This window comes from Palaemon carinicauda, chromosome 43, assembly GCF_036898095.1.
Source record: "Palaemon carinicauda isolate YSFRI2023 chromosome 43, ASM3689809v2, whole genome shotgun sequence".
Classification (NCBI taxonomy): Eukaryota; Metazoa; Arthropoda; class Malacostraca; order Decapoda; family Palaemonidae; genus Palaemon; species Palaemon carinicauda.
The window spans coordinates 3,766,841-3,780,874 of record NC_090767.1 but is presented as its reverse complement, the minus strand read 5'-3'; the positions used below and the strand labels follow the sequence as shown (position 1 = coordinate 3,780,874).

The 14,034-nt window shown below is 38.6% G+C and overlaps 1 protein-coding gene across 1 annotated transcript; it reads left to right on the top strand.

Moving 5' to 3' along the window:
• The first annotated feature begins 11,216 nt into the window (after positions 1-11,216).
• Positions 11,217-14,034, top strand: LOC137633539 (glycine, alanine and asparagine-rich protein-like). Its single transcript, XM_068365832.1, has 3 exons — positions 11,217-11,614; positions 12,054-12,571; positions 13,940-14,034. Exons 1-3 carry the CDS (start codon positions 11,217-11,219, stop codon positions 14,032-14,034), a joined length of 1,011 nt encoding a protein of 336 aa, XP_068221933.1.

The following is a 14,034-nucleotide window of genomic DNA, read 5'->3' as shown; positions in this document are numbered from 1 at the left end:
CATAGAACTTGTAGTTCTATTGTAAGCTAACGTTTGCTTACATATCAAACACTTAACGGTGGTGGGGGAATCCTGTTCCATGAAGTCCCACACAGGACTCTTTCTTGCACGTTTTGCGGCTGGCTGCATGATTAGAATCAAAGTCCACGGACGAAATCTGAGAAAAAAAAAAACTGTCTGTATTTTCACTTAGTAATTCTGCTTAGAAGCATAAAGAAATGTTTCTTCGAAGTTGAAAGTGAATTCGAAATTAAAAGGAATTCGTGGCTTATTTGAAAAAAAAATGTATGTCACGTGTATTTGTGACTATTTCTCATAATTACTACTATTTACTGTCATAAATACCACTGCTACTATTTATAACACGTATGTATGTACGCAAGATAGGAGGGAGGGTTACTTGGGGCATTGCCGTAGGCAATCTTTCTTTACCGATTACCATTAGCTTATTTGATGAACGAGACCTGGCTCATTCACTAAAGTAGATTTGTTCGAAAAACATAAAACTGGCCCAATACTTCAATAATAAATTGAGCTATTATAACAACTGAATGTATAAAAGACGAGGGAGATTGTAGAGAATATGAACTTAAAATTTAAGTGACATTAGAAATAGCAAACATTTGTTTATAAAAGTACTAGATGATGAAAAGTATTAATACTATGCTATTAAATTCTGTACAAAAAATACAATTTATGTTGTAAAAATCCATTAAGAAAACATTTATTTTCCATTGATATATTATGTATGGATACATCTGAAGGAAAGTAACATTTTTATTTTGTCTGTTTTGATGTAGAGCACGAGTATAGCTGAAGGAAATGCTTATTTAAATTTTGTCCATTTTAATGTGTAGTAAGGCTAGGTTTATCCAAAAGAATTACGTCATTTTATTTTGTCTCAGTTTATGTGAAATAATAAAATGTATCTTATAGTATTCTCTCTCTCTCTCTCTCTCTCTCTCTCTCTCTCTCTCTCTCTCTCTCTCTCTCTCTCTCTCTCTCTCTCTCTCTCTCTCTCTATATATATATATATATATATATATATATATATATATATATATATATATATATATATATATATATATATATATATACTGTATATATATATTTATACATATATATATATATATATATATATATATATATATATATATATATATATATATATATATATATATATATATATATATATATATATATATATATATATATATATATATATATATATATATATATATATATATATATGTACTGTAGTCAATGCAAATATTAGCATGTACGATAATTCCATAGGAAAAAACATAATTTTGAAGCCCTTGTACACTTACATTAAAATGAGGCGATTCAGGCGATTCCGACACCGACGACGAAATCTTCCAATAACCACTGACTGTCATTGACTGATGATCGATCCCTGACCCTGAGCGGTCACCGAGCTGACCCCAGGTTGGTGATCTTGATGAATGAGTCATGATCACGTGCGCCGAACGGCTGGCGGATAGAGAGCAGAGTGGAGTCGATTTTCTATGGATGTGAGTCGACTCCGGGATCGCTAAGGTAGACTCGCCAAGATCGATTCTGGAGTCGATTTCTGCCCACCACTAATGGCCATGGCTCTGGCTCTGGCTATGTCTATGTCTATGTCTATGGCTATGTCTGTGTGGCTATGGGTATGGCTATGGCTATGACAATGGCTTAGACTATGGCTATGGCAATGGCAATGTCTATGGCTATGGCTATGTCTATGGCTATGGATATGGCTTTGGCTATATCTATGTATATGTCTACCATGGCTATGGCTATGACTAGGGCTATGTCTATATCTATGTCTATGGCTATGGCTAGAGATATGTCTATGGCTTTGGATATGGATATGTCTATGGCTATGGCTATGGCTATGTCTATGTTTATGTCTCTCTGTCTATGTCTATGTCTATGTCTATGTCTATGGTTATGTCTATGTCTATGGCTTAGGCTATGGCTATGGTTTTGTCTATGGTCATGGCTATGGCTATGTCTGTCTATGGCTATGGCTATGGCTATGTCTATGTCTATGGCTATGGCTATGTCTATGTCTATGGCTATGTCTACCATGGCTATGGCTATGGCTAGGTCTATATCTATGTCTATGGCTATGTCTATGTCTATGGCTATGGCTATGGCTACAGCTATGGCTATACCTATGGCTAAGACTATGTCTATGTCTATGGCTATGTCTATGGCTATGGCTATGTCTATTTCTATGGCTATGGCTATGGCTATGTCTATGGCTGTCTATGTCTATGCCTGTCTATGCCTATTGCTATGTCTATGTCTATGTCTATGTCTATGGCTATATCTATAACTTTGTCTATGGTGATGGCTATGGCTATGGCTATGTCTATGGCTATGGCTATGTGTTTGGCTATATATACCTTGATATGGCTAAGGCTATGTCTATGGCTATGGCTCTGTCTACGCCTATGTCTATATCTATGTCTATGGCTATGAAAAAGGGGCACTCGCGGTAAAATGGTCCTCGTGGTGATGAACGACCTTTTAACTAAAAAAAAAAACATGCACATGGTAGCCAAACAATCCACCAAGACTTTCCACAACTGATAACCTATACAAGTTGCACCATTCTACGACAATTTCATAATACGTAATAACTTTGATAATTATGCAAACTACCTTAGAAGGGTAAACTCGGACGCGAACGACCCCGACGCGTCTCAGAAATCGGGGAAGGAGTACAGCTACAGCAATGCACATCTGGACACTACTAGAGCGTGTAGGGGAGACACCTCCTGCAGGTCGATCACCCACAAATTCAGTCATGGGGGTGAGTCACGTGAGAAAAACCTGTTTTTTTTTGACGCTCGGGGTCGCGAACGACCCACCGTACCTATCCAGGGTTAAGACAGTAGCACACCAATACATACACCTATACCTATATACCTACACTTACACATACACCTATACCTATACACCTACACCTACATATACACCTATACCTATAAACTTACTCTTACACATACACCTATACCTATATACCTACACTTACACATACTCCTATACCTATACACCTACACCTACTCATACACCTATACCTATACACCTACACCTACACATATACCTATACCTATACACCTACACATACACCTATACCTATACACCTACACCTACACATACACCTATACCTATACACTTACACCTACACACACACACTTATACCTATACACCTACACCTATACATACACCTATACTTATACACCTACACCTACACATACACCTATATATATACACCTACACCTACACATACACCTATACATATACACCCACACCTACACATACACCTAGACATATACACCTACACCTACACATACACCTAGATATATACACCTACACCCACACATACACCTATACATATACACCTACACCTACACACACCTCTACATATAAACCTACATCTACACATACACATATACATACACCTATACATATACACCTACACCTACACATACACCTATACATATACATCAACACCTACATATACACCTATACATATAAACCTACACTTACACATACACCTATACATATACACCTACACTTACACACATACCTATACATATACACCTACACATACACACACACACACCTATACATATACACCTATACCTACACATACACCTATACATATACACCTACACCTACACATCCCTATACATATACCCCTACACCTACACCTACACCTACACCTATACATATACATCTACACCTACACCTACACCAATACATATACACCTACACTTATACATATACACCTACACTTACACATACACCTATACATATACACCTACATCTACACATACAACCATATACATATAAACCTACACCTACACATATTCCTTTACATATACATCTACACCTACATATACACTTATACATATATACCTATACCTACACATACACCTATACATATACACCTACACCTACACATGCACCTATACATATATACCTACACCTACATATAAACCTATACATATACAACTACACCTACACCTACACATATACATATACACCTATACCTACACCTACACCTATACATAAACACCTACACATACATCTACACCTACACCTATACATATACACCTATACCTACACATACACCTGCACCTATACATATACACCTACACCTACACATACACCTATACATATACACCTGAACCTACACATACACCTATACATATACATCTACACTAACACATATACACCTACACCTACACATACACCTATACATATACACCTACACCTACATATACAACCATATACATTTACACCTACACCCACACATTCAATCATATATATATACACCTACACCTACACATACACCTATACATATACACCTACACCTACACATACAACCATATACATATACACCTACACCTACACATATACCTTTACATATACAACTACACCTACACATACACCTATACATATACACCTACACCTACTTATACACCTACACTTACACCTACACATATACATACACCTACACATACACCTTAACATATGCATACACTTACACATACATTTACACATATACATATACCTACACCTACACCTATACCTATACATACACCTACACCTACACCTATACCTATACATATACTTACACCTACACATACACCTATACATATACACCTACACATACACCTACACCTATACATATACACCTACACCTACACATACACCTATACATATACACCTACACCTACACATACACCTATACATATACACCTACAACTACACATATAGCTATACATATACACCTACACCTACACATACACCTATACATATACACATACACATACACATGCACCTATACATATACACCTACACCTACACATACACATATACATATACACCTACACCTACACCTATACATATAAACCTAAACCTACACCTATACATATACACCTACACCTACACCTACACCTACACATACACCTACACCTACACCTATACCTACACATACACCTATATATACAACTACACCTACACATACAATTACACTTACACCTATACATACACCTACACATACACCTGCACCTATACCTACACCTACACCTACACCTATACATATACACCTACACCTACACATACACCTATACATATACACCTACACCTACACTTACACCTACACCTATACACATACACCTACACCTATACCCACACCTACACCTATACATACACCTACACCTACACCTACACATACACTTATACATACACCTACACCTAAACATACACCTACACTTACAACTATACATACACCTACACCTACACTTATACATATACACCTACACCTACACATACACCTATACATATACACCTACACCTACACCTACACCTATAAATATACACCTACACCTACGCCTACACCTAAACATATACACCTACACCTACATCTACATCTATACATATACACCTACACCTAAACCTACACCTATACATATACACCTACACATACACCTATACATACACCTACACCTACACATACGCCTATACATACACCTATACCTACACCTACACCTATACCTACACCTACACTTATACATATACACCTACACCTACACATACACCTATGAATATACACCTACACCTACACCTACACCTATAAATATACACCTACACCTACACCTAAACATCTACACCTACACCTACAAATACACCTATACATACACCTACACCTACACATACACCTATACATACACCTACACCTACACCTACACCTACACCCACACCTATACATATAAACCTACACCTATACTTATACATGTACACCTACACCTACACCTACACCTATATATATACACATACACCTACACCTACACCTATACATATACACCTACACTTACATCTACACCTACACCAATAAATGTACACCAACACCTACACCTACACCTACACCTACACTAACACCTACACCTACACCTACACCTAAACACCTACACCTATACACTTACACCTACATCTACACCTACATCTATACACCTACACCTACACATACACCTATACATACACCTACACCTACACATATGCCTATACATACACCTACACCTACACCTACACCAATACATACACCTACACCTACACATACACCTATATATATACACCTACAACTACACATACACCTATATTATTATTATTATTATTACCATCCAAGCCACAACCCTAGTTGGAAAAGCAAGATGCTATAAGCCCAGGGGCTCCAACAGGGAAAAATAGCCCAGTGAGGAAAGGAAATAAGGAAATAAATAAATGAAGAGAACAAATTAACAATAAATCATTCTAAAATAAGAAACAACGTCAAAACAGACATGTCATATATAAACTATTAACAACATCAAAAACAAATATGTCATAAATAAACTATAAAAAGACTCATGTCCGCTTGGTCAACAAAAAAGCATTTGCTCCAACTTTGAACTTTTGAAGTTCTACTGATTCAACCACCCGATTAGGAAGATCATTCCACAACTTGGTAACAGCTGGAATAAAACTTCTAGAGTACTGCGTAGTATTGAGCCTCATGATGGAGAAGGCCTGGCTATTAGAATTAACTGCCTGCCTAGTATTACGAACAGGATAGAATTGTCCAGGGAGATCTGAATGTAAAGGATGGTCAGAGTTATGAAAAATCTTATGCAACATGCATAATGAACTAATTGAACGACGGTGCCAGAGATTAATATCTAGATCAGGAATAAGAAATTTAATTGACCGTAAGATTCTGTCCAACAAATTAAGATGAGAATCAGCAGCTGAACACCAGACAGGAGAACAATACTCAAAACAAGGTAGAATGAAAGAATTAAAACACTTCTTCATAATAGATTGATCACCGAAAATCTTGAAAGACTTTCTCAATAAGCCTATTTTTTGTGCAATTGAAGAAGACACAGACCTTATATGTTTCTCAAAAGTAAATTTACTGTCGAGAATCACACCTAAAATTTTAAAAGAGTCATACATATTTAAAGAAACATTATCAATACTGAGATCCAGATGTTGAGGAGCCACCGTCCTTGACCTACTTACAATCATACTTTGAGTTTTGTTAGGATTCAACTTCATACTCCATAATTTGCACCATGCACTAATTCTAGCTAAATCTCTATTAAGGGATTCACCAACCCTAGATCTACATTCAGGGGATGGAATTGATGCAAAAAGAGTAGCATCATCTGCATATGCAACAAGCTTGTTTTCTAGGCCAAACCACATGTCATGTGTATATAGTATGAAAAGTAATGGGCCAAGAACACTACCCTGTGGAACACCGGATATCACATTCCTATAATCACTATGGTGCCCATCAACAACAACTCTTTGAGATCTATTACTTAAAAAATCAATAATAATGCTAAGAAACAACCCACCCACTCCCAACTGTTTCAATTTGAAAACAAGGGCCTCATGATTAACACGGTCAAAGGCAGCACTAAAATCAAGGCCAATCATACGAACTTCCCGACCACAATCAAGGGATTTCTGTACAGCATTGGAGATTGTAAGAAGGGCATCACATGCTCCAAGGCCTTTACGAAAACCAAATTGCAAACTAGGGAGTAGATGATTACCTTCAGCAAACCTATTAAGACGTTTTGCCAGAAGACGTTCAAAAACTTTAGATAATATAGGAGTTATGGAAATTGGGCGGTAATCAGTGGGACTTGAGCTACCACAAACACATTTACATAGAGGAGTAACATTACAAATTCTCCAACTAGTGCTAAAAGCTCCTCTTCTTGCTAACTTGCGCAAAATAACAGATAACTTTGGAGCTAAGAAATCTGTCGTCTTTATAAAAAACAAAGGAAAAATACCATTTGGGTCTACACCTCCATAAGCATCAAGGTCCATCAACAGAGCTTTAATCTCACGAGATCGAAAAGCTAAACTAGTTAGTTTAGCCTCAGGAAAACAGGAATGAGGAAGTTCAAGTTTTTCATTACTCTGTCTACTGTCAAAAACATCAGCCAAAAGGGTTGCCTTTTCCTTTGGACAGTGAGTGACTGAGCCATCTGGTTTAAGTAAAGGAGGAACTGTTGCATCTACACCAAAGAGTGCAGATTTAAGGGTAGACCACCATTTATGTTCCTGAGTTGTACCAGAATGTGTTTCTTTTATGGTTAAATTGTACTCCATTTCAGTTGAGGCATAAACTCTCTGAGCAAAAGCTCGAAGCTAAGTATAGTTGTTCCAGGTCAAATCTGATCTGTTACCCTTCCAAAGATGATAGGCCTCCTGTTTCTCCAAATAAGCACGTCTACAATCATCATTGAACCACGGTTTGTCCTTCACTCGGTACCTTAGAACACGAGAAGGGATACGCCTATCAATTATGTTGACTAGATTCTCATTCAAAGGGACAACAGGATCTACACTATCATATAATTGTGACCAGTTCAAGCACAAAAGATCATGTAAAATACCATTCCAGTCTGCTTGGGATTTCATATAAATTTTACAAGAATATGATATATCAGGGACAGGCTGCTCAGTCTTCACTAATAATGAAATCAAGGCATGATCAGATGTCCCGACTGGAGAACCAACCTTACCAGTTATAACGCCAGGGGAGTCTGTGTATACGAGGTCCAAGCAATTACCAGACCTGTGAGTAGCTTCATTTATGATTTGCTCACAGCCTGATTCAAAGGCAAAATCTAAAGCTCTTAAGCCATGGCGATCGGTAGGAGAGATAGAACTTAACCACTCCCTATGGTGAGCATTAAAATCACCAACAAAGACAAAAGAAGCCTTTCTATCATCTTCTTGTATCTTACCCATAATGGTAAGAAGACAATCGAAGATAGAATCATCCATGTCTGGATTCCGGTAGATCGAACATAAATAAAAGTTGTTATGCCTGCCACAAACTTTTATTACCTGAATCTCATGACATCCACATTGATAGCAGGACTTATGAGAAGCAGGGTACTCGGTCCTAATATACACCGCCATTCCCCTGGCCCTAGGGATGGCATCACGTTTCAACATTATTGGCTTCTTAAAACCAGTTATAAGGAGCTCAGATGAGTGCCTCATATTAGAAACCAAAGTTTCTGAGCACAAAAGAATATCATACTGTCTGGACGCAACTGTAAGGTCTTGGATATTTGCATGAAGACCACGAATATTGCAATACAGAAGACGACATTGACGAAATCTAGGACGTACTGGTCCCGGATTTCGCTCAATGTCTCCAGACAGCATGAGAATTAATAGAAATATAAAAGAGACATCATACTTAAAAACTAGATTAAAAAGAATTATAACAAAAACAATACGTACAGAATTATAAACAAAGTGATTGATGATACCCATAGACTATAGTAAAAAGTCGGAAAAACTGGTCAACATGGAGGAGCCGATACACCATGCAAGGCTAAATACCCTCCAGGATAGCCACTTCAACCGAAGGGAGGACAGTAAGGATGGTTTTGAGAAGAAAAATAATCAGAAAAAGGAAAAGACAACCTCTTGATAAACCACCAGGCATCCACGGCCCTTCTATTAAGCCTGCCCAACACACCATTTCAAAAAAACAAGAGGAAGAAAAAAAAATAAAAAAAAAATAAGATAGAACATATACATATACACCTACACCTACACATACGCCTATACATATACACCTACACCAACACATTCACCTATACATATACACCTACACCTACAAATACACTTATAATTATACACCTACACCTATACATACACCTACACATATACACCAACACCTACAAATACACATATACGTATACACCTACACCTACACATACACCTATACATATACACCTACACATACACCTATATATATACACCTACACCTACACATACACCTATACATATACACCTACACCTACACATACACCTACACATATACACCTACACCTACACATACCCCTATACATATACACCTAACCTACTGATACAACCATATACATTTACACCTACACCTACACATACAACCATATTTATATACACCTACACCTACACATACACCAATACATATACACCTACACATACAACCAAATACATATACACCTACACCTACACATATACATTTACATGTACACCTACACCTACACATACAGCTAAACATATGCATACACCTACACATATATTTACACATATACATATACCTACACATACACCTATACCTATACATACACCTACACCTATACCTATACATACACTTACACCTACACATACAATTATACATATATACCTACACCTACACATACACTTATACATATACACCTACACCTACACATACACCTATACATATACATGTACAACTACACGTACAGCTATACATATACACCTACACCTACACCTACACCTATATATATATATACACACATACACCTACACATGCACCTATACATATAGACCTACACTTACACATACACGAATACATATACACCTACATCTACACCTACACCTACACCTACACCTATACATATACACCTACACCTACACCTATACATATCCACCTACACCTACACTTTCACCCATACACATACAACTACACCTACACCTACACCTAAGCCTATACACCTACACCTACACCCACACCTACACATACACCTACACCTACACATAAACCTATACATACACCTACACCTACATCTACACAAACACCTATACATACACCTACACCTACACATACACCTATACATACACCTATACCTACACCTACACCTATACATACACCTACACCTACACATACACCTATACATACACCTACACCTATACCAACACCTACAAATACACCTACACCTATGCATACACCTACACCTACACCTACACCTATACCTACACCTATACATATATACCTACACCTACACATACACCTATACATGTACACCTACACCTACACCTACACCTATACATATACACCTACACCTACACCTACACCTACACCTATACATATACACCTACACCTACACCTACACCTACACCTATACATATACACCTACACCTACACCTACACCTACACCTATACATATACACCTACACCTACACCTACACCTACAGCTATACATAAACACCTACACCTACCTCTACATCTATACATATACACCTGCACCTAAACCTACACCTATACATATACACCTACACCTACACATACACCTATACCTACATAGTCTATGTCTAGTGCTATGGGTAGGGCTGTAACTCTGTCTCTGGCAATGTCTATGTCTTCAGCTATTGCTATGGCTATGGCTATGTCTATGTCTATGTCTGTCTATGGCTATGGCTCTGGCTATGGCTATGGCTATGTCTCTATCTATTGCTATGGCTCTGGTTATGTCTATGTCTATGTCTCTCTCTATGGCTATGGCTATGGCTATGTTTATGTGTATACCCATGGACATGTCCATGTCAATGTCTATGTCTATGGCTATGGCTATGGCTATGGCTACGTCCACGTCCACGTCCATGGCTACGGCTACGGCTCCGGCAACGGCGATGGCAACAGCAACGGCAACTTCTACGGCTATGGCTACATCTCTGGCTATGGCTTTGTTTATGTCTATGTCTATGGCTATATCTATGAGTATGGCTATGGCTATGGCTCTGGCTCTGGCTCTGGCTATGTCTATGACTAAGTCTATGTCTATGGCCATGGCTATGTCTGTGTGGCTATGGCTATGGCTATGGCTATGACTATGACTCTGGCTATGGCTACGGCTATGGCAATGGCAATGGCTATGGCTACGGCTATGACTATGGCTATGGATAAGGCTATGGCTATGTCTATGTATATGTCTACCATGGCTATGGCTATGGCTATGTCTATGTCTCTGGCAATGGCTAGGTTTATGTCTATGGCTATATGTATAGCTATGGCTATGACTATGGCTTTGGCTATGGCTATGACTATGGCTTTGTCTATGGCTATGGCTATGGCTATGTCTGTCTATGGCTATGGCTATGTCTATGTCTATGTCTATGGCTATGGCTATGGCTATGTCTATATGTATGGCTATGGCTAGGTCTATGTCTATGGCTATGGCTATGGGTATGTCTACCATGGCTATAGCTATGCCTAGGTCTATGTCTATGGCTATGTCTATGTCTATGGCTATATCTATAACTTTGTCTATGGTTATGGTTATGGCTTTGGCGATGGCTATGGGTATGGCTATGTCTATGGCTATGGCTATGGGTATGGCTATGTATACCATGGCTATAGCTAAGGCTATGTCTTTGTCTATGTCTATGGCTCTGTTTATGTCTATGTGTATGGCTAAAGCTACGGCTACTGATATGGCTACATCTATGGCTACGACTACGGCTATGGTTACAGCTATGGCTATGGCTTTGTGTATGTCTATGGCTATGGCTATGGTTTTGGCCATATCTATGGCCATGTCTAGGCCTATGTCTATGTCTATGGCTACGTCTAAGGCTATGGCTTTGGCTACGGCTACGGCTAATGCTACGTATATGGCTATGTCTATGTCTATGTCAATGGCTAAGGCTACAGATACGGCTACATCTATGGCTATGGGTATGGCTACGGCTACGGCTAAGGCTACGTCAATGGCTAAGCTATGTCTATGTCTATGGCTATGTCTATGTCTATGTCTATAGCTATGGCTATGGCTATGGCTATGGCTGTATCAATGTCTATGTCTATGGCACTGGCTAAGTCTAAGGCTATGGCTATGTCTAAGGCTATGGCTATGTCTAAGGATATTCTATGGCTATGTCTATGTCTATGGCTATGGCTATGACTATGGCAATAGCTCTGGCTATATGGTTTTCTATGTCTATGGCTATGTCTATATCTATGGCTATGGCTAACGCTATGTCTATGTCTACCATGGGTATTGATATTGCTATGGCTATGGCTATATCTATGTCTATGGCTATGGTTATAGTATGTCTTTGTCTATGACTATAGCTATGGCTAAGGCTATAGATATGGCTATGTCTAAATCTATAGCTAAGGGTATGTCTATGGCTATGGCTATGGCTACGGCTATCTCTATGGCTATGGCTGTCTATGGCTATGGCAGGTTATGTCTATGTCTTTGGCTATGGCTATGGCAATTGCTATGGCTATGGCTCTGGCTAGGTCTATGTGTATGTCTATGGCTACGGCTATGGCTACGTCTATGGCTATGCCTATGGCTATGACCATGTCTAATGCTATGGCTATGCCTATGTCTGTGTATATCTATGTCTAAGTCTATGGCTATTGCTATGAATATGGCTATGGCTATGACTATGTCTGTCTATATCTATGGCTAGGGCTATGTCTATGTCTATGCCTATGGCTCTGGCTATATCTATGGCTATGGCTAAGACTATGGCTATGGCAATGTCTATGGCTATGGCTATGGCTATGGCTATGGCTTTGGCTATGGCTCTCTCAATGTCAATGTCAATGTCTATGGCTATGGCTATGTCTATGTCTATGTCTATGTCTATGGCTATGTCTGTGGCTATGGCTATGGCTATGGCTATGTCTATGGCTATGAATATTTCTATGTGTACGTCTATGTCTGTTTATGTCTATGGCTATGGCTATAGCTATGGTTATGTTTATGGCTATGTCTATGTGTATGTCCATGTCTATGTCTATGTCTAGGGCTAATGCTATGTCTATGTCTATATCTATGTCTATGTCTATGTATACGGTTACGCTACGGCTACGGCTATGGCTACAGCTACGTATACGGCTAGAGCTATGTTTTCGGCTACGGCTACGGCTATGGCTACGGGTATGGCTTTGTCTTTGTCTATGGCTATGGCTCTGGCTATGGCTCTGGCTATGACTGTGGCTATGGCTATTGCTCTGGCTATGGCTATGTCTATGTTTATGGCTATGTCTATGGCTATTTCTATGTCTATGGCTATTTCTATGTCTAAGGCTATGGCTATGGATATGTCTATGGCTATGGCTATGGTTATGGCTATGGCTCTGGCTATGTATATGTCAAAGTCTCTGGATATGGCTATGGCTAG